The sequence below is a fragment of the Haemorhous mexicanus genome, chromosome 3, assembly GCF_027477595.1.
Source record: "Haemorhous mexicanus isolate bHaeMex1 chromosome 3, bHaeMex1.pri, whole genome shotgun sequence".
Lineage (NCBI taxonomy): Eukaryota > Metazoa > Chordata > Aves > Passeriformes > Fringillidae > Haemorhous > Haemorhous mexicanus.
Genome location: NC_082343.1, coordinates 52,201,527 through 52,223,697, shown reverse-complemented (window position 1 = coordinate 52,223,697; position 22,171 = coordinate 52,201,527). Strand labels below are relative to the sequence as shown.

The window sequence follows — 22,171 nt, the reverse complement described above, 5'->3', positions numbered from 1 at the left end:
CCTGCTTATGCAGCAAGATTTGAGGCCAGTACTGTACTTGGCTAGAAGAAAGAGATCACTTCATCACTGACACATACTCTGCACAAGCAGACACAAAGAATAATTTAAAATAGCTTTCCTTTATGAAAATGAAGATCTGATGGGGCACACAGCTAGGAAAAGTTGCATAAAGTATGGTCTCTACCAGTACAGGGGAAAAATGTGACCATCACCCAGTATTCATACATTAAATAAACCCTGGTTATGATATTCTTCTTAGAAGATACTCTCAGTATCTTTCACAGTATTTACTTTTTGAACAACATTTCTTAATTGGGGAAGTGAACACAAGAGTATAGCCAAAGATACTGTGTGCAATTAATTTAATAGCATTATAGAACAACAAATCCATGCCTTTAGAACTTGATTAATCAATATGTTTCTTAAACCAAAGAGAAACCCAGACTTAAATAAAACAAAATCTTTCACAGGAGCAAGTTTGAAAGCAGAACACATTACATGTTTTAGATTGCTGTTGTTAACTGTTTCAGTAAATGAAAAAAAGATTGGAAGCCAGTATTTTGGTCATAAAATAAGAAGTATTTCTTCAAAACAGCTATAGGAAATATTCCCTGAGAATTAAGAATCAGCAACAACTATTGCCAAACTGTTTTTTCTGTTACAGTGCAGAAATGTTACAGCACATTCTCACCATTCAAAGATCACACAGCAAGATTAAAGGCCACAGTTTTTATTTACTATGTGCATCTTCTGGATGTGCTCATCTTTCAAGAGAAATAAATCTGGATACAGCAACCCTCAGCATTGAAGCTAAGCAGGACATGAAGGGAGAGAAGGCAGTTGAGAAAAGATTTAATCCATGTGCTGAGTGTGCATGTTCAGAATTCCTAATTTTCCCCCCTGCACTAGGTTTTCTAAATTTTCCCTTCCAACTGATAGGCTATGGCAGCATTCCACTCTCTCTGTCCCCCCCAGAAACATGCATATAAAATACACACCTGCCACCAAAATGTTCCACTCAGACAAGCAACTTGTAATCAAAGCAGAAAAGGGAGATAAAACAGAAGAGTGGAGGAACTATTGAAGTTGAAATAATCAATTTTAATGCCTAAAATTAGATTTTATGGCCCATGGTACTGCTGAAAGCTGCATGCAGCACAGCTTCATTTTGCATTATTCCTCAGCACACAGAATTAAAGTGCAGTAAAAGGTTCGGATTTGGTACAGCACGCTGTCATAAAAAAACGATAAAATCTATTTTTTCTTATTAATTCAACTCAAAAAGATGTCAGTCCAGGGGCAGTTTGCATTTGACCAAGAAAAATACAGGATCCAAATGGGATCCAAACTGTCATGTTGTAGAAGAAAGTTTCTTCCTCTCCAGCCCTATATACCCCATCAATATATGCATGTCTCCCTGTGGCCACCTGTTAGTTCCCTGGCTCTTTCTCCAAGATAGAACAACCATTCTTTCCTTGCAATTTGCAGGTCTTAGCTCAGCTGAATTCTTTCCTTCATTGCTTCAAAGCACCCAGCAGATCTGGCAGTGTCTGCTATTGGTTGATCTACGAGTGCTGCAACCCAGAAGGGTAGAGCATTTATTAACACCACTATGAAAACCTGACCAGAGATCTGCAAAGACCCAGCCTGCAAAGAGTCTTTTGATGGTAGTGGTAGTTGAGATGGGCTAACAACAGAAAGGAGACAGTTTTAAGAAGGTAAAAAAAAATGGCTAGCAGGAAACGAGGAAAGAAGGCTAACACATACCTGTGAGTGCTGCAATACTATCACAGTTTGATCCTAAAACACTGTTCAGAGATGTTTGGATAAACGTAACATCTGAACATCTCTTCTTGCCCCAAAAAACTTAGATAGAAGTACCAGCACGTGGGCTGAGGGGTCAAACTGGGAAGGCAAAGCATTCAACATACCTAGAACGTGTTGTGCATATTGTAGTGACTGCAATAGTTTGGCCATGCTGGATCTGCTATGCTTATATCATGCAACTAATCTGCATGTATACAGGTCAACTGGTCTGGACATCACTTCTCACTTTGGCCAGGCTGTCAGAGGTCCAGAAACACTGAATTTATGGCCACGTTCCACTTCAGTTTCTTGGAAGAACTTTCTAAGTGAAAATAGAAGACAAGTCTAATAGAAGAGATGGTTGCCCTATCTCTAAATCTTGAGGATTGTGATCCAATTAGTTTTGTATATATTTCATTTTTTCATAACCATTTTCTCTATTATCAGAGTATCTTTCTACATAACTTCATCAACTGTTTTACTCAAAGAGATATAAAAGAAAAATATATGAAAGTAATCTTTACCATCTTTGTGAAGCGGCAATCAAAAAGGTCAAACAAATCAGCTGGCTATAAACTATGACATTTACTGTCGATCAAGAGTAAATGCATCATATTGCAAAAGAAAATAATGCAACATGACTCACAGCAAAACATAAATGCATCTGGGTGATATAAACTTCAGCTGACATTACAGTACTTTACAGTAAAAAGCCTTTATTTTCTTTTCCTTTCCTTTCTTTTCTTTTCTACAGCGACATCTCAAAATACACTGCCAGTTTTTTTTAATCTTTATAAGGAACAAGAAAATTCAGGCCTCTGCTGTCATCATTAGCCAGACAGATCACAAACTCGTGTGGGTTATTCAGCTCTGAAGACATCACTGATATCTGCTATGGCCACTCTTCAGCCTCTGAGTAGCTGTGGAACATTTTGCTAGCTCAAGTATCACCTGTACAGTAAACCAAGCCCTGAAGTCTCCACATGTTCAAGTGCACAACACTCCATTCAAGAAGCTCTACTTATAGACACTGAGATTAGTGGCACTGTTGACACTTTAGCACAAGTCTGGTTGTGGGGGGAGAGAGAAAGGTTCCTGGCATGTCAGATCATCTTCTCTTCTAAACAGGAACTGCCAGACACGATGGAGTATAGATCTTGACTAGTTCGTCCCAAGCACAGTCCACCACCTACAAAGCAAACAAAATCTATTTAGGTCCTTCACAAGTGTCATTCCTACAAAAACCACACGGAATTAATGCATATTGTGGATTTACTATCAGTTGGTACTCTGACTTACCATGCTTCAAAATTATAAAATAACTAAATTGGTTTGGGTTTGGTTTTTTTTTTTTAACTTTAACTTTACTGAAAAACATGAAAATGAACAACCTCCCATTTTTCACACTCCTCATGAGGAAAGCAGGGAAACCTTTGAGTTTCAAGTGATTGTTCCAAATAGGCAAAAAAATGTAACTGAAAATTAAATTAAGGAAGTACATACAAAAGTCCAGACCCTGCCATGTTTCTTCTCTTTATAGAGTCTTAGGATCCTTTCACCATAATATCTAAACATTTCATGACCAAATCTGAACAGTCTAGTGCTGAGGAATGGAAAACCAAAAGAGTTCAACCAAAATTATACAGGAACTTTCCTGAAGAATTAAGCCAGACCTTCAGTCTCACACTTGATAAGCTATGAGGTCACTGTCAATTGTTGAGAAGAGAGATGTGTACTTGCTGATCATTGGGATTTGGGGGCCATAGTGTTGCTTCAAGCACTACCTAGACCACCACTAGTCTAATAAGAAGTGGTGCCACTTGTGACAAAGGCATCTCATAAACACAGTGACTGATTTGAGTATAACCCCAACTTCTCTGATTTCATCGTCCCAGGCTCTATCATAGATGAAGGTTTGAACTTAAAACCAGAAACCCGAAGGTAAACCTAATTCTGTAGTGTTTAAAGATCTTAATAATTTACAAGACTCCAAGGAAAAAGACTACAGAATGCTTTAGGTTTGAAAATTAATTGAAAACGCACTTCAGAGTCTGTAACAAAGTGAAAGGGTTAACCACACTGACAATGACTCAAGAAGATGACCTAGGTATGACATATATTCACAAAATATTGTAGGAGACAAGAATTAGGGCAAATAGAAGAAAGAGGAGAGCTAAAGAGAAAAACTTGAGGAGGTCCACAAATAAACGCCAGCAAATCTGGCTGAAACCATATTGCATTATCTTTACAATGTCATTTCCAGTTGGGATTACAAAAGATACAGTACTGGATCCTCTGCACAACAAGCTTCCTTCTGCAGCAGCCTGCAATTCCTGTTCTCTTCTAGAGCCAGAATGAACAGCTGCACACTAAAAATTTGGAAATCCAACTACAGTATTTGATTTCAGACTATAATTAGCCCATTTTGTGTTTACTATACTGCACTATTATTCATTTTCATTGCTTCCTTAGCTGGTTCTACTTAGTTATTTGAAGTGCTTTCCATATACATCTAAATGGGTCAAAAAAACTCTTGACAATATGTCTGTCTATTCATACAACACAATGGAGCTTTCTGTAGCATAATGTTCTGCTGCATTGCAGTCTCTCAAATCATACCAAAAAGAAAATTTGAGTTTTCCACTAAATGCTGTGTAGAAGCTGGCAATCACATAACCTGCAGGTTTTTTTACTATTCTCCATAGCTACTGATCAATGTTCCATAGGCAAGACTTTCTATTTTTGTAAAGAAACAAGAAACAAAAATAACATTTGGAAAAAATCCCATGGGAATTCCCACCTGTTATCAATGTAATTAACATCCCTGAAATCGCCTCTGAACAAATATAGTTATAAAACCATTTAATCTAGCAACACTAAAAATAAACAGAGGATATTAAAAGAGTTTGAAAAGGATCACATGCGGTAAGTTGCCCAACTCATTGACTTAATGATACCACGTGAAAGGAGAAAACATAGCCAGCCAACAAGAGGAAAACAAAAGCTACAGTAAGCAACAGTGAATCAAGTTCTCCTGTGCAGAAGGAAGCGTATTATGAAATGCTGATAACCAGAAACCTTGATGAAAACACACATGTGAAGTATAGAACACAGGTATCTATGGGAAACTGGGACACTGCAGCATTGCAAAACATTAAAAAATGAATGTCATTTCCGTTTCTCCTTACTTTCTCCAAAATACAGACAAGACTGTCAGAGAAAGGGGCAACTGTAAGCTAGGAGTGCTGCAGCCAGCATTTTTTGATGGAGAGTGCCACGTGCCCCTTTGCAGTAGCTCAGAGATTGTCACTGGCTCAAATATAAATGACTAAGATGAATCCTACAATGAAGAGAAGGAGTTGTTCATGCAGCAACTGCATCAGTTTACAAAATGTCTTCTCCCTGCATTTTGCCTTTTATCTTGTGACCTGTCTTATACATTGGTCATACAACAGTTGTTCAACAGTTGTGTGCCTTTCCCCAGAAGAGGAGAATGTGGGAAATTGAATGTAAGTGCTTTAAAAGTATTTAGAGATGTCAGTTCCCCTGTGACATATGACCCTTTTTAATACATACTTCAAAGCACTTTAGACTTTTTTAAAAAATAAACTAAATGGTACTGAATTTAAATATTAAAATAGAGGTAGAAATTTCATTGGGATGAAGGCTCATCCAGCACACCACAGTAAATAAGTATAGCATACAAAAGGGGGCAAGTTCCTAGAGTTTATATTTTGATCAATGAGATGAAATTACTGAGAGGTAAGAAAGTCCTCCTGTGGTAGGATGAAGACAAAGGAAAACTGAAAATGGACTCACACTTGATTTGCACACCTGATAAAAATCCCTCCATTAGGAGCATGAAGGGATGGAAGTTTGTCATCCTATAAAAGATGTCTGCTGTCTTGTGGACAAATTTTACTCTGATATTCAAACAAATCTCACTGATTTCAGTTTTTAGAAGGTGCATGGTTTTTTGGATTGTTCTTTTTTAAACTGACATGCCAACAGAGTAGAGGACAGCTTATTTCAGTTGCTAAGAACTGTATAAATCACAATATCCTTGTAATATTGACTATTTTGCACAGCATATTTTGTATATCATGCAACTTTCATTATCATTTATGAATACCCTTGTAACTCTAGAATGAAGTTTTACTGTAGAAACTTTTAACTACTGAGTAGCAGGGAAAAGCAGAATAATTAGACTTTAACTGTAAAACAAGAATATTCTTTGTTGCACTGACTGGTAAACTAAATCAAGAAATAGCACAAATAGAAGAAGCATTCTAAACCGGGTAATTTTCATTGTAACTAAAGCTACATGGAACAAAGGCAGTCTAACAAAACGACATTTATTAATTTTCTTTAATGTTTTTATTTCAGTAGCAAAGTTATGACACCAGCATATACACTAAAGGTATATATATACTGTTCTGACTGCAGAATAAATATCTTGCCAATTTATCTGCCAGCAAAAATACAAAAACGAGTATAAAAAATGGGGATCACTGTATTTCTCTTCAAGTAAAGCCAAAAAAGCAAGCAAAGAAACAAAAAAACTGCAGTCATCCCCGAAAGCTAATTGTTTGACTATAAAATCATAGTTCAACTCAGCTAAAACAGCTATCCTGTATTTTATTGAAATGTTTATCCTTGTCCCAGAGTATAACAATGTTTTCCACCAACTGATTTAATACTGACATCCATTCATTTATCAGAGCCATTTCCATTGACTCACTAACTGATTTACTCCCTTGACAGGCCCTCTGTTTCCTATTCATCACAATCATCTTGCCTTGCAATAGACTTAGACCTTTTCCAGCACCCGAGGGCAATCCGCTCAGTCTAGTGCAATTACCTGCATGACATTCTGCCTCTTTACTCTTCAGAAGAAGCAAGAGAACAAGAGAAAACTCCCAAGTTAGCCACTAACTTTTTTATTCAGTACTTGAAGGTACAATAAATCTTCTAGCATAATTAAGATTAAATATATTCAAAAGAACAACTAAAAACTTAAGAGTTCAATTACCCTTTATGAAACAAAGTACAGCCCTCTCTAGATTAATATCTCCAGAACTATCTTGGTGCCACTGAGTTTCCATAGTGCTCATAATGAATCACGTGATAATATGTAAATGTGCCTGAGAGAGACCCATTTCTCAGCTTCTCCCCATCCCATTTTCAAATGAGAGCTGTCTTTTCTTTCTTCTGTAGAAGAGCCAGCAGAAAAAAATAAATTCAGTTCTTGACTCTCATTAGTTGTGATTCCCTTCCTCTTTTAGTTTCTTATCTTCTGTGTCTTCTCAAACATAACTTAATGGTCTATTTATATCATTATTACATGTTTTTGAGGGATCCTGAACATCCTCTAAGCTTGTGGGATGGAGATTAATTGAAGATAAAGCAAGCTATTAGGTTTGCTACTCATCAAATTATTTTCACAGGTGAACATTAAAACTAATTGGTCAAGTCCATAATGGATCATGCATGAGTTTAAACTCATTCAATACCTATTTTATTCTAGAAAATCTGGACCACTACCTGTTTGGTTAGCAGTTGCCAGAGTGAACTGCACAATGCCAGCCCTTACATGAGTCTGAAAGTGATGGGAGTTTGCAAATAAAACTTTTAATTTTCAATGTTCAGTAACACCAATATTTTTTTTTTTAAATTTACTTTTGAGAAAACACACCTTGAGTTAAATATTACTTCCAGTAAAGACAAAATTAAACAAACCTGGAACAGAACTTCTTATAAAGATCTAGGTTAAAATTAGAGTTATCAGAAACAGATGCTCCAAATACTGCTTAAAAAAATCCATTTATTTCTTAAGGAAAAAAAGAGATAAGAAACTTGAGGGGCATTATTTTTCACATTGCAAAGACATGTCATAAAGAACTGATCTAAGAAGCCAAGAGCTGTCTCATAATTTGTTCTGTTGCTCTGACATGGTAATGGGAAGATGCCTTGGAAGTTATGCCACATATTTCTGAATCCAAGTCTTCCAAGTGTGCTTTCATCAGTAAGTTGTAAAGGAAATGGAGATGTGAGTTGCAGGTTAGAAAAAAATCCTTGAAATCTCCACAGATTTGGTAGCAATTCCTCTGTACTCTAAAAATTAGGAGGAAGACTCAATCTTCCAAGAACTGGTTTAATTGATAAGTCAATTTTAAGTCCTGTAGAAGGTACACTGGAACTGCAAATGCCTTTCTGTGCTGATATTTACCTTGGTGACCCAAATGCACTCAATCTCCACCAGTGAAACTGTTTTCTAATGACCCAATTTGACTTTCAAATTCTTCCTTCAGCTCAAAGTTCAGTTCCTTCCTTTTGGGATACAATCACAAATAATCATAAGCCAAACAGTATTTTCAGTAACAGCTGCAACATCCTGCTGTCTTCCCCTGAGTTTCATTTGTGCAATTCACTGGGACTTCTCAAACGTTTACTGGTCATGAGGAGAGTAACAGAATCCACTACACTGAGTAAAAGATGGGGCTCACAGAAGTAGCAAGTATTTGTAAGACATTGCACCAAATAAAATACACAAGCAATACATTTATTGAGTAAGAAAGTACTGTCTCCCATCCTTACCAGTACTTCAGTAACAAAATTGATTTTCCTCTCCAAACACTTGCAGCTTTTACAAAATTGTGATGCCTGACAGAAACCTTTCCAAACACCAAGAAAGTCTTGCTGATAATGGCAAATAGTGACCATTACTCATGAGTGCCTGGCTTTGACTTACACAGTGAAAGTTTAATTTTCACAGTTTGGGAAAGACATACAGTAAGCATCACTACGAAATATCTCCTTCTTTTAGCCCCTCCAACTCAGTAAGGTGTTCAGATTGGTTTAACACTTGCAGCTGGTAAAATCTGATATTTTATGGAAAAATCCACTGTGAAATTAGGTAAGTAGGTTCTTTTTATCTCAAAGAATCAAAGTGCGTAACTTCAGTAGCATCCTAGAGAAGGACCATAAGGAGAGACTAAAATGAAGTACAGACAGTGTTATAATTAAAGCAGTGGCATAGCCACAACAGCTGGGTGGAAGCTATTAGGTCCTTAGTAATTAAGTGTAAAAGATAAGAGCAAGTGATCAAAAGAAAAACAGCAGAGAGTATCTCTTCTTCTGTACATTTCCACAAGACGTAACTCCACTTTTATATGGAACAATCAACATTTCTGGGCCTCTTGAGCATCCACAATTACTTTAAATGAACAGCAAAATACATAGCCAAACAGCCTTAGTAAAGACATCATCAGCATTTATATTTGGCTATACTGGTTAAGCCAGCTTTTGCAGCCCCTCCTGTCCCTTCTGTTTCCTGTTGGCACTGCTAATGCAGCACACTGCAAAAGCTGCACAAAGAAAATGAGCGAACAAACCTGCACACCAAAACTTGACAATGATCAAAAATTTCCCCATAAAGCTGGATGAATTTAGAACTAGATTTCAAGCTACCTTCAGGGCATGCAGGTCAAGTGTATATAGTTTGGCCATGGCCTCCCTCCAGCTAGTAAGAAATTACAGCTTTAAAATTTTAGTGATGCAGAATACCATCAGTTTCATTGGATCAGCAGACCAATGCAGGCACCTCTTCTCAGTTCTAAGTACCACTGGCCAGGTGCAAGGAAGGAGAAGACAGCTGGTTGGGCAGAACATGCTGGATGACACCCCACAGCTTTAGGAAGAAGAGAGTGGAAGTTCAAGAAGGCCAAATCACAAGGCCAGTGTAACAAAGAGCACAGGAACCATGGATACCACACTGGTACCATCACTGTCTCCATAATATGGGGTGCTATGTGTTTAATGCTTTAATCCCTGCCAGCAAGTGAGTACCTCACTGCTGCTCACTCACCCTGATCCCACCGGGTTGCATGGGGAGGAGAATTGTAGCCAGAAGGTTAGAGAAACCAAGTTTCCTCCCAGACTTGTTGACAGAAATAGCTATTTACACAGACAGCTGCCTTTTTGTAGTGCAATTATGATCCAAACACACACAATCACAGCAGAAGCAAATCCTAAGTGATCACTATTTGTGCTGTACACAAGTTATTCTAAAATCTAGACTTCAGCAAGCATTCAGATAAATTATTTTGAACTAGAGAACTGACACCTGGTTCATTCTCATTTGGAGCTGAACATTTTTAATTTCCAAAAGGAGCACCTCAGCACAGTACATTGTGGAGTCCTGTTCTGATCTGGCATGTCACAGATGTCTAATGTGCTCTTCACATACCAAGTGCTCACTACACCACTTGCCATCACTCCCACTGAAAATTACATATCCTTGCAGTTTAGGAATGGCATTGTTAATAGCACAAAAGTATAGAGAAATTGAAAGATTCCTCTCCTGTTCCCATTAAGATATTTGATCTTGTTCTCAGCAGCATAACAGTAAGCCTGACTAAATGGAAATCAGTAATTTATACTTTCCACTGGCTGCGTTACAGAGTTCAGAACAGATGTGAGGCATAGCAAAAGAAGATTTTCAGACAAAATTCAGAACGTCAGGTTTTTTATACATTTGAGTTAGGCAAAATTGTTTAAGAACTGCAACAGAAAGGGCTGGTTATCTTTTGTCCATTATTTAAAGAAATTCATTACACATGTGTATTTTCCATTCTTTACATACTTATGGAAATAATTTCAGAATCAAGACAAGAAGGGCATGTTTACAGCATCTGTACTTTTATCTGTGTCAATAACGGATCACCTGAAGATATTTAAAATGCATTCATGACTCCCATATGGCATTTAACCTACAGCAAAAGAAAAAGGCTGCTTTTAAATAAAGCTGCACAAGTAACACCAAAGGAAGTTACCTACAGCATGTAAACATGAATGTAAACACAGCAAAATCCCAGGAAGAGATGGCTTAAAGGAGCATGATAGTTTATGGCTAATTACCATTTTTTAGTCCCTACATAAATCCTATGTCTATCTAGTGCATATACAAGGAAGCAAACTTCAGTTGTTTTTCTAATCCCTAAACTTTGGAAAGAACTATCTGGTTTTAAAAACTGCATACTCTTAATGTTGCTGACAGGGTAAACACTTTCTCAGTTCTTAATACTATACAACATCACAAATTTAACAGATTTTTGGTGCTTAGGGTCTTGTCACTATTCTCATATGTGCCTAGGCTACTTTGGCTGAAAGCTGGAGTTGGGAATATTTTCTCTTGGAAAATATGCCTGGCAAACTCTCACATCAGCACTTGCAGTTTAACAGAGAAATACCCTGAATATCATAAAGATCATTTCTGTTAATGCTGTGCACTGCAAAATGCACATTTTTCTATGCACCTGTTTGTTGTCTCAAATTTCTATGAATCTGATACTAACATTATGGTGGGGGAAAAAATCCCCAAACCAAACAACATCTGAGTTTTAAAATTCAAAGCTTTCAAAAAACACCTACTTTACATAGAGGCAGATAATCCAAAATAGATACTAGAATATCTAATTAAGCACAAAGGAGTTTACTGTTTCATCTAGCTAATACTAGTGGGTCTCTTCACATTCCTTATGGCCAGATTTTTTCCCACGTTGCCTCCCTTAGCACAAGAACCAGCTTGCCTGCATGTACCTACTCTCTGCCGGAGGGTTCTGTTCAAAGCTCTATCAGTTCCACAGGAATGTCTTGTAATTCCTAGATTACTAGCTACTTAATCACAATATCTATTATGAACACTTTCAATAATGCATATAATTTTTTCCTTGACATGTGAAAAAATACTTCAAAAACACAGAAGTTCATTGTGCAAAGCCAAAGAAAACATAATCTGTCTAGACAACAAAAGATATCATTAAGAATGAAAGCAAAGGTTAATGACCAGAATGGTACTTAATTTGAGCATAAATGAATAGCTTGTCCATTATAAATAAAATACCCTGCATTCTCCCTGGATCCTTCTCTTCCTCCCTGGAGGAGAGAAGCAGTTCAAATCTGAAGTCATACCTCCATATAAAGCAAACAGTGAAAATCACAAATCATGCAAATAAATGAAGAAAACAAATAATGGAGCTCATCATCAGATTTATAAAGAACAGACATAAAGACAACCTACTTATGGGGAATATCAGCATAAAATTTAAGCAAATGATCTTTGTTGATGGATGCAGAAGCCAGGGAAAGACTCCAAGGGCTCATACTGGAAGCAACTATTCAGCAGGTGCTCATAGAATCATAGAATGGTTTGGGCTGGAAGGGACCTTAAAGATCATCTAGTTCAAACCTCCCCTGACATGCACAAGGATACCTTTCACTAAACCAGGTTATTCAAAGTCCCTTTCAGCCTGGCCTTGAACACTTCCATCCTCAACCCTGGGTAACCTGTTCCAGTGTCTCATCACCCTCACAGTAAAGAATTTCTTCCTTATACTTAAATAATCTCTCAGTTTGGAGCCATTACCCCTTCTCCTATCACTACATGTCCTTGTAAAAAGTTCCTTTCCAGTTCTCTCAGAGGATCCTTTAGGTACCGGAAGGCTGCTACAAGGTCTCGCTGGAGCCTGGTCTTTTCCAGGCTGAACAACCCCAACTCTCTCAGCCTGTCTTTGTATGAGAGATGCTTCAGCCCTCTGATCATCTTCATGGCCTTTCTCTGGACTCATTCCAACAGGTCCATGTCCTACTTAGAGCTGAACAAAGTATACTCAAGGTGATGTCTCCTGGGTCTTCCTATAAAAATGGGGATTATGTTTCCCTTGTGTTCACTCCTTAACTTAATGAGAGTTTAATTTTATCACAGATTTTTAAACTTCTTTAAAAAAAACCCCATTCACAATTTGCATTGCTGTGATATCCAACCCTCAGAATACATTAAATCAACTCAACAGAAAAAAAACAGAGGACTATCAAAGCTGTTGCAAATGCCAAACTTCTGTCTGGAACGCACATTGGCACTCAGTAAATATGGATATGTACCCTGGGTTTATAAATTTTGTGCACTAAGTCCAACATCAGACTTGTAGAATTTCTGTTTGGGAAAAAAGACACCTGAATGCACAAATGTCCTAGTGTTCATGGGTGTGCACACCATCATTTTTCTTTTTTCAACATAAAAGTGCAAGTGTACTTTTCTTTCAATTCATTATCTACCATGAAGCAATGGGCTTGTAGTCAAAGTAATCACATCCTCAATACAAAATGAAAGAAAAAATCTCTCTTCATTCAGACCAAATGCGAACCCACACCAACTTCATGGAAAACTGAACTGGGCTCAGCACATGCACTGCTGTGGGACTGTGAAGCCCTAAATGCACTATGCTATGCGTGCTACTCCTCTGGGCCCAGTGCAGCCCAATCACATCTAGGCAGTCACTTGGTATGAAGTTACCATCCCCAGCAACTGGCCTTTAAGTATTCTTGCCTTGTACTGATGAAAAATAACTTGAATCTTGAAAGCTTTTTTGAGCCTTACAAATTCCCCCATGTGGTTCACAGCACAGTCTTGTGTACAGTAACTGCAGCACCACTGAAGCAACAGAATTTAAGGAACAACCAACCACACAGAAAACCCCTTCAAGCTATCATTTAGCTAGAATGGTTCCATGCGCAGTAAGCTAAGTATTTGGCCAAACTTACACCTTTCTCCTGTGTCCTACCAGCAGAAATTACAATGGTTTTAATTCGCTTTGTCCAAACAGAATGGGAATGTAGATGTTACAATTTTTATCTGGGGTAAAAAAAAACATTTTACTGTGAATTTGAGAACAATCTAGATGTAAATTATATCTCTGGCACGTTAAATAGTGCATTAGGAACAGTTAATATCTTTACAGTAATTAACTTAATTTTTCAAAGTTTCTTGTCTTAAAATCATATCATACTACCAAAAAAGAATCCTCTGTTTACAAAACAGAAACAACTGTAGCAACAGAAGGAGAGGGGAATCCTTATAGAACCAGTACATAAATAAGGGCTACTGACAAAATAGGTTCTACTTGTTCACTTTAATAGCTGAGGGTTTTTGAATTTCAGCCACAGATTAAGCCTCTCCTAGTCCTCTAACAGTACACCAAACCAGACCTAGGCATCATATGTGACACTACCAACATTTAACTTGACAATTTAAGTAGATGGAAGAAAGCTCTGTATCTCAGCTTAGCATTCTAGACCCTTTACTATTCTTCCTTCTGAAACAAAATACTTAATTTTCCCAGAGCTCAAAATGGCTTTCAGTTATCTGATTTTTCAATCTTGTCTGTTCTGCCCTCCCCTCCTACCCAATGCAAGGAACTGCTTCACAAATAAAAATGGACCTAAAATGAGGTTTATTTGATAAGCATTCAGCCAGACTCACTTCCAGAAGCTTACTGCAATCTGGTGACTTATTCAGGATCTGAGTCCTGCAGCTCAGCCATGACCACAGGGCCTGTAACAGGCAGTGAACAGTAATGCATCCCAGCTCTTACCTGACCACGGTTGTGAAGACTTAAATCGAGACCACATGTAAATTCAGTGTGATGCTCAACTGTTTCCAGCAAAGGATTAGGCTTGGAAAAGTCCCAGAATCTATTGAGAGAATAAAAGAGGGAAAGAGAAAGGGAAAAAAAAAATCAAACAAACCACAATTAAAGTAATTGAAAAGCCATTTCAAAAATATAATGCAAGATATTGATGAATCTGTTGCTGCCAGGGTATTTAAAAAAGCAAACTCATCCACTTAGGAAACATAACAAATCATACTCCTGGTAAAGCCATCTGCTGATTTGCATAAATTAAACCTCACTGGGCAAAACCATCTTTGTGTTCTGTTGCAGAAACTGAGATCAAAGCGGGCACCAAGGAGCAGTCGTTGGGACATCATTAAAAGAGAAGAAAAAACATAGGCTAGAATATTCTTGTTATATTTCTTGATGGCTGGGGAATTTTATCCCTGAAAGATATTAGCACAATTTGTGATTTTTCTCAGTTTTTGGCATCATTAACTATGGGGTCTTTATTTAAACAAAAATTACACACTCATTTAGAGATCTCAGTCACACGCATTGTTGAATTTGAGACTGTGTTCCTGTAAAACAGAATTTAGTATTATAATTTAATAACAAATTTGTACTATACAGATAAGCTGCCTTACACAGTTAATTCCACTAGTTCATATTTTTAAAATAAATTTTTCTTTCAAGCCTTGGTTTATAAAAAATAACTAGAAAAATAAGAATTCTGAGGTCCTCTATTTCTCCCAGCTACTGTCCCAATAGATGCAGTGTCCATCAATGCAATTAACAGGAAGTATGAGAGATATAAGAGTAGATGGGATTAAAATAGAGGTAAAAGGCACCTCAGCCATGAAAAAAAGGATTCAAACACAGAACTTTCAGATAATAACACACTGACAAAACCCCATATGCCAGCACAGAACAAAGATTTATTTCTCTTTCTTGTGTTGCATATACCACTGAGAAAAGTCCACAGGCTGCACAGCACAGCACATTTTGTGGGCTGTCATCTGTAATCAAAGTCTCTACAGCCCACATTTTCACACAGGGGTCAATTATATGCTTTACTACTTCTGTAACAATCGAAGAGGTCTCTTTGCCTTGCCTTTATTGGGAAAAGTGATAATACTTAACAAGAACCGCTCATTATCAGACCAACTGCAGCGGAAGTACTGTAAGTTCAAACCAATTCAGGGAAAATAGCAAACACTGGAGCCAGCAGGGTCAGTTTGTTTAACATGTAGATGTTATCTCCTTCATAAACAAGGAGAGTGGTATCAGCACAATGGCTATGCCATAGCAACAACCCTCTTAATTTTTTCCTAGTACCTGAGATCTAAAATAAACAACTTATTTTGCGGGAGAGATGAGCAAAAGACCATTTCAGCATTTTCATCCTCCCACATTTGTTCAAAAGAAGGTAAGGAAACAAATATCTTTGTTTCTAAGTGTTAGTTTTTAGTAATAGTGTTAGCCTCCACATGAGCTCTCTAACACTTCCTGAAAGACAGATGCTCATAACTGAAAACTACGATTAAAGGAGATAACTTTAGATCTACATGAATAAAGAACCTAGAAAGACCTTTTGATCAATTTAAAAAATAGCAGGACAAAATAGTGTTTGTTATATGAAGTCATGTTGTAAAGAAGCAGTTTAGAGATTAAGAGTACTGCAACTTAGTTCAAGTTCAACAGACTGACTAGAAGCTTTGATACCTTTTTTTAATATATAAATAATTACTAGTGAAAGCTCAAAAAAATATTCATTCTCAGGACTGAGAACCATTGATAGCAAATTAGTGATGGTTCTCATAGCAACTTTGCACTTTAAAGTGAGAAAAAATGTCTATTGCACAGCTTCCAAAACCACCATGGTACAGCAATGCTTTCCTCAGAGTCAACTTCCATCACATTCTGCAGAGAGGGCAATGCAATTTTTCTAAGACATTGTTTACCATAGCAGAACGGCGGTACAGCAAAGTGAAGATGCACTCACAGCACAAGTAGGTGGGCTTGCATTATTTCAGTTGTAAGTGTATCTACAGAGTTAGCAGCATGAACTTAAAACACAGGCCAGACAACCACATAGGTTTTTATGGTCCGTTACAGATTTGTACAGATTGTACAATCATAGGTATGTCACTTAAACTGTTATTTTTACCTATATTATGTATGAAGCCACAACCTCAGTCACGTCTACATTGAATACAAAACCCCAAAACCTATATGAGTGCATTTTCTTGAACTTTTTACCGCTAGAATTGTTAAAATTATAACTTCTCCCTCATTTCTCTACAGCTTATTTGTTTTACATGTATCTGGCATGCAATTCATCAGCTGCACATATATTGCATGTGCAGAGTAAGTGGACTGCTTATTCTGAACAAGACATTATGACAGGAGAAAAAGCCTGTTATGTTACAGATTTTGTACTTTGTACCACCCACAGCAGTGTCACAAAGACCTGTGCTCCCTGACCACTTCACTTTTACCAACCCAAATATAGTCTGTCCTGCATATCTTTTACCTTGTCCTCAACCCTACTCTACTCTTACCAAGTGTCCCCGCACCTTCACTACTGGCTGGGAAAAAAGAGGTAGCAAGTATCATTCCAGGTTCCAGTGTCTGTACAATGAATGTGTTGTAGCATCCTGCTGCTGCATGGTGAGGAGCTAGCAGATCAGTAAGATTACCTGTGGTGGTGAATTCATGATACGTCTCTTAACTTCCTAAAGGCAGTACTTGGGGTTTCCTTCTCTTGCATGAGTGGAAACTCATGGAAACTCAGGCTCATGAGTTTCCATTAAATTTGTAAAAGCTTAAAGCTTTTAAAATTTAGACTACAAGTTTCCTGTTAAATCTAGTTAAGTTTTCAACAGGTTCAAAAGTTACTCCAAGAAATGATTCTATGAAAATGCACAGATGGAAGCACAAAGAACAACTCATTAAGGCTACACCTTCTGGGTAAGAAAAAATATTTATGATAAATATTTATTTATGAAAGCTTTACTAATGCTCTTGGGCTATGTGATGTCTTCATACATCATATTTTCAGGTGGGTGTGAAGCAGATGGTTAGAAGGTGCTTTCCATAAAAGCCCACTCAACAACTAATGCTAGCATTCACACACAACCACACCAGGCACTAGTCACAGTAGCATGTGGATGTATAAAGCCAAGAACCTTTCAAGGGCAAAGAACTGGCACAGAATTCGGTGCCAGTTTACTATATGTGTATGACACAATTCATTCCCCTGCTCCTATTCTCTAATTCCTGCACTGACTTGTAAAAGTTCTTCCTGCAAACAAGAAAAACTTCTACCAGAGGAGACCTTAGAGTCAAGCTACTTTTGGATACAGGCTAATCAGGGCAATGATGTTACTTCAGGCATTAACTGGGAACGTCTAACTATTTCCACACTAATATTCTGAAGAGATTATTTCATTATAGTTCCAGTGAAGTATCAGCATTATGAAGCAATTTGGGTATAGAAGGACACTTTGAATTTGAGGAAAATAAGAAAAAAATAGCAAATGAGCAAACATCCACCTTTTCACCTTGAAGGAAAATATCAGAAAAAGAATACAAGGATAGTAAGGATACCTAGCTGAAATGAAACACAGTTTATTTTATGATCAGCCTTATTCTGTAAGATTTCTTTGTGATCCGAGTTACTGAACTGGTACATAGTGATGGAGAGCTGGAGACAGTGGTTTACCTAACAGTGTGTTGCAGAGATATGTCCAGTATAGCACAACTTTTAACAAAAATTGACTTTGTGCCTTAGGGACAAGCTTCTGTGAATATGATCCAAGATCTGGCCTGATACCAGCTTAATGAAGCTCTATAATTTATCAGCTCTTCTGTTTAGATTTTGGTGAGCACTGTCTGTGACTAATGCACCAAGATTTCTTTTTTACACTGAAGAGTCCAAAAATACAAAATGGTGATTCCAGTAAAAGATGACACTGGTGTTCTTCCAAACTGAATTTTGACAGAGATAGCATTTAAAAATATGCATGCAGACCTAAAGTAGTTCTGGAAATATTACAGTACTTTGTGTATTTCCTGGCATTTTAATGATTCATTTGTGTTCAATCTGCTCTTTAATTAGCCTACATTTTCTTCTGAGCTCTTCCAAAGAGTAAGGAAGTGGTACAGAAAACATTTGTCTGAATGAAGCATTTACTGGACAGGGATTGTAAATTATTATACCAAGGTATGTAAAAACTCAAGTTCAAATCAACAGCCTCTTTTTCTCAGCTCCCAGTATCAAGTAGGTATGTGAACTAGGTTTCTTTCCAGTAGCTTGACTACAGTGCTCATATTCAATGATATTTGCAAAGGAGTAAGCTAAGCATTGCTAACTTTGTTTTCAACCTACTATTTTTTCTTTTAGATATCCAGTTGTGATTATGTGCCAAACTAGCTGTATGACCTGAATTAAACAAAATCCCTGCTTCTTACATGGCAGTTTGATAATCTGAACTAATATTTGCAGCTGTTTGGTTAAACTATAAAGCTTCAGTAACTTTTAAGATTACAGAACTCCAACAGTAAAGGATTGCTCCAACACTATGCTCTATTCTGTTATCTACTATAAACTAATGCTTGCAGGTAATTCTGAGCTTCAAACAGACACACCAAAGAATATAAATGAACAAGATCATAAACTGCTATTAAAATAACACTGCAATGAATCTGTTTTTAAGGGGCTGCCACCATGCTGTTCTAGGAATCAAAATTCAGCGACCCCCCACCAAATGGGGCTAAAATGTCACAGGCCTTGAGAAGATTCGATAAGATCCATAATTAATTCCATGTACTAGAATCCCTACTTCTCTTCCACCTTTTATATATTGGTGAAGGATTTTTACTCTGAAATTGAAAAGTACATGTATGTGTGCATATATTTGCACCCTTGTATGTGTGGGGTACGTGCATGTGCACATATGACATGTGTGCACGTATGTACATGTGGAGTGTATGGTGCATCCAGTAAAATGACACTATGTGGTAGAGGCACAATATAGTCTTTAAAAGAGATGTTCCCAAATTCTTATGGCAAGAATTTTCCTCCATTATAAAGAACATTCTGCTTGTGACACCTTTTCCAAAGACTTTCACCAGGCCTTCTCAGTTGTTTGTCCACTGATACCAAATCCAGCAGTTTTAGAAAACTGTTAAAAATCTTTATTTGATCATTTCAAGTCTGCTGTCTCCCCTTAGTAATGACAAGTAAATCTTCAAACAGAAAAATAATGCCTAGAGTGAATTTTGTGAAGAGGTCCCCAAGCTCTACATTTATAGACACGATGCTTTGTGAGCTAGTAGCTCTCTCCATCTTTTCTGGCAATTTCCACATATGAAAATGTCAGAGCTGAAATCACACTAGATTTCAGTACTGCATGAAGCACATTAGCACCAAACCTGAAGGATATATAGTTGCTGTCAAAAAGGGGAAGAGCATGACAATACAATCAAGACACTTCAATGCTTAATGGGTTAACTTCATGATGCAACTTTATATGATGCTGTGGCAGAAGACTGGATTGATTTATGACTTAGCAACACATACAGGCACTGAGAATTAGCAACAGAACCCCCTGGCAAAAGAATCTCTCTAGGTCTGGTGTCAGACCAATTAGGACACAACCAGAAGTGACATTAACATTACTTGAGATAATTGGACAAGTGGGATAACTTTGCAGTCCTTTATGGAGGCAAGAGGGCTTCTCCCATTTCCTAATGTACTGCCTACTACATTCAGTCCATGCTAGAAAATTAAAATGTAGATCAAAGAACTTGGTTGAGGTATTCAGGAATATTTCATAGTGTATTGACTTGTGATATCATGTATCTTAGAGAAATCCCAGTATCAAATCAAACTTCTTTAGGACTTTAAATTAGATTTAAAACAACGGTACTGCTGAGATCCTCAGCAGTATCAGATATACTGAGCAGCCAGGGGAACTTGCAGAAGTATTGTCTGAAGAGTTCAAGCATATACACTATGGAACACTACTAAAGCTTTCTCAGATACTGACAGGACAAAAACTTTGTTCATAAAAAGTCTAAATAAAAATGTGTCACAGAAACATATGAATTCACCTAACTAAATTAATTTAAGAGGGTTATCACCTTTCTTATCAGACACTATCACAGCTGGACGCAACTATGTTCAGTAGAGTGATGTGAAAAGGATTGCAGAAAGCATCCGACAGAGCAGATATTGCTCAGCAGAGTGACTGAGCTGGCCTTTAAGTGACAAACCCATGTGTTTTCAACATAGCTTATGAAGCACCTTATGAAGCATCTTATCTTCTTGCTTATGACAGCAACATTAACTGCTCTCCAGTATATCCACTCCGGAACTGTTTTCTATTGCAAGCCATATTGAAATAGATCACCTTTCTATTTTTATCCAGTTAGAGAAAATACTGTACCTTACAGTAAAATCATAGGAGCAAGAGGCCAATATAGTTGCATGGAATGGTGAAAACTGCAAGAAAATAAAAGAACTTTTAAAGTTAAAACATTGTGAACATATACAGGCTTACTGTAAGCAGCAAGTTATCAAAGTTTAACTACTTAGATGGTTTTGGTTCGTACCACATCATGCTGCAACACAACAGACTACATCAATGTATTTCTCCCCCATGCTTCTAATTACAAGGAATCATAGAATTAATAATCACAAGGAATGCTCTGTGGGATCCTGTTTTGCTTAGATTTCATTACAGCAGTACCAAATAACTCTGCTGTAAAGTTAAGAAGTTCTGGAACAGTCATATAAACAGTCATTAAGTTCTGCTTTTGGCTAATAGGCTAAGTTTCATCTTGTTATACAAATCAAGTTTCAAACCAGCTATGTGACCAGTTAATTATTTTCAGAGAGAAAATCTATGCCATATTGCAGAGAATATATATTACCGTCATCAATTCTATATCCCACAATTTTGAAATTATTTATACAAACGGGAAAATTGGAGTTAAGTGGAAAAACTGAAGGCAATATAACATCACTTCATGATTTCCCCCTCTCCTACAGGGCATTTTACAGGACATTTCCATGGACTCTTGCAGACTGGTCTAACAACTGCAGCAAAAGAAGGATGCAGTTATGCAAAAATTATTCATCTCAGCTCTAGTTTTTTTGCAACCTTCAGTTTCCAACTATTTTAAAATCTGTACTTCTCAGCAGGAAATACAACAAGCCACTGACACAACTTGAGTTTGAAATGCAGGTCCCCCCCACTGTGGTTCACAGTTAAGTCTTCCTGCAAGACTTCTAATATTATTCACAGCAACTACGAAGTCAAAAGTTAAGTCTAGGCTATTGCCACAACTGCCCAGGTTGTCAAGAGAGCAGTGTGTGTTGATGGCTGCTGAAGTCTGCTGACAGAGCTCTCTTTATTATAGCAGAATTGAGGAATGTGCATGCTGGAACTCGAACCTCTGCAGACTTTCTGCAAATTTTTTTGAGGGGAAAAAAACCCCAAAACAAAATGGGTTCTGCACCTCAGGAAAATAAATACTAGAGGGGAAGAAGTCTGACGGGCAACAAAAAACAATGGTACACCTTCTATAAGCCCCCTTTGCATGTCCTCATAGTTTAAGATAAAGCAAAACCATCCTGTCAAAGTTTTGTCATTAACCTGAAGTATCCTAGAAACTTACCTAAGCAAACTCTATACTCAGCAGAGCGCTACACATGTAAGTTGAAAAAATTTGCATAATGTCTTTCTACTACAAGAGACAATTCTGTTCAATTTAACTGTAAAATACTACAATTTTATGATCTGCCTCCTGTACAGGCAGAAGATACCACCACATCATCCATCCTGACTCCAACATATCCAAATATCTTTTTCGGTAAATTTGAGAACTACAACTGTGTTTCAGTG

At 37.4% G+C, this 22,171-nt stretch overlaps 1 protein-coding gene across 1 annotated transcript in view; it reads right to left on the bottom strand.

Annotated features, from left to right (window-relative positions):
- Positions 1–714: 714 nt before the first annotated feature.
- The window catches only part of PEX7 (peroxisomal biogenesis factor 7), a 40,757-nt gene continuing 19,300 nt past the window's right edge, over positions 715–22,171 (bottom strand). The window contains exons 8-10 of the mRNA XM_059841800.1: positions 20,711–20,766; positions 14,238–14,337; positions 715–2,995 (exon numbers count right to left, since the gene is read on the bottom strand). Of these exons, the coding sequence (XP_059697783.1) occupies positions 2,927–2,995; positions 14,238–14,337; positions 20,711–20,766 (225 nt within the window). The 3' untranslated portion in view covers positions 715–2,926. The remainder of the gene's footprint in view (positions 2,996–14,237; positions 14,338–20,710; positions 20,767–22,171) is intronic.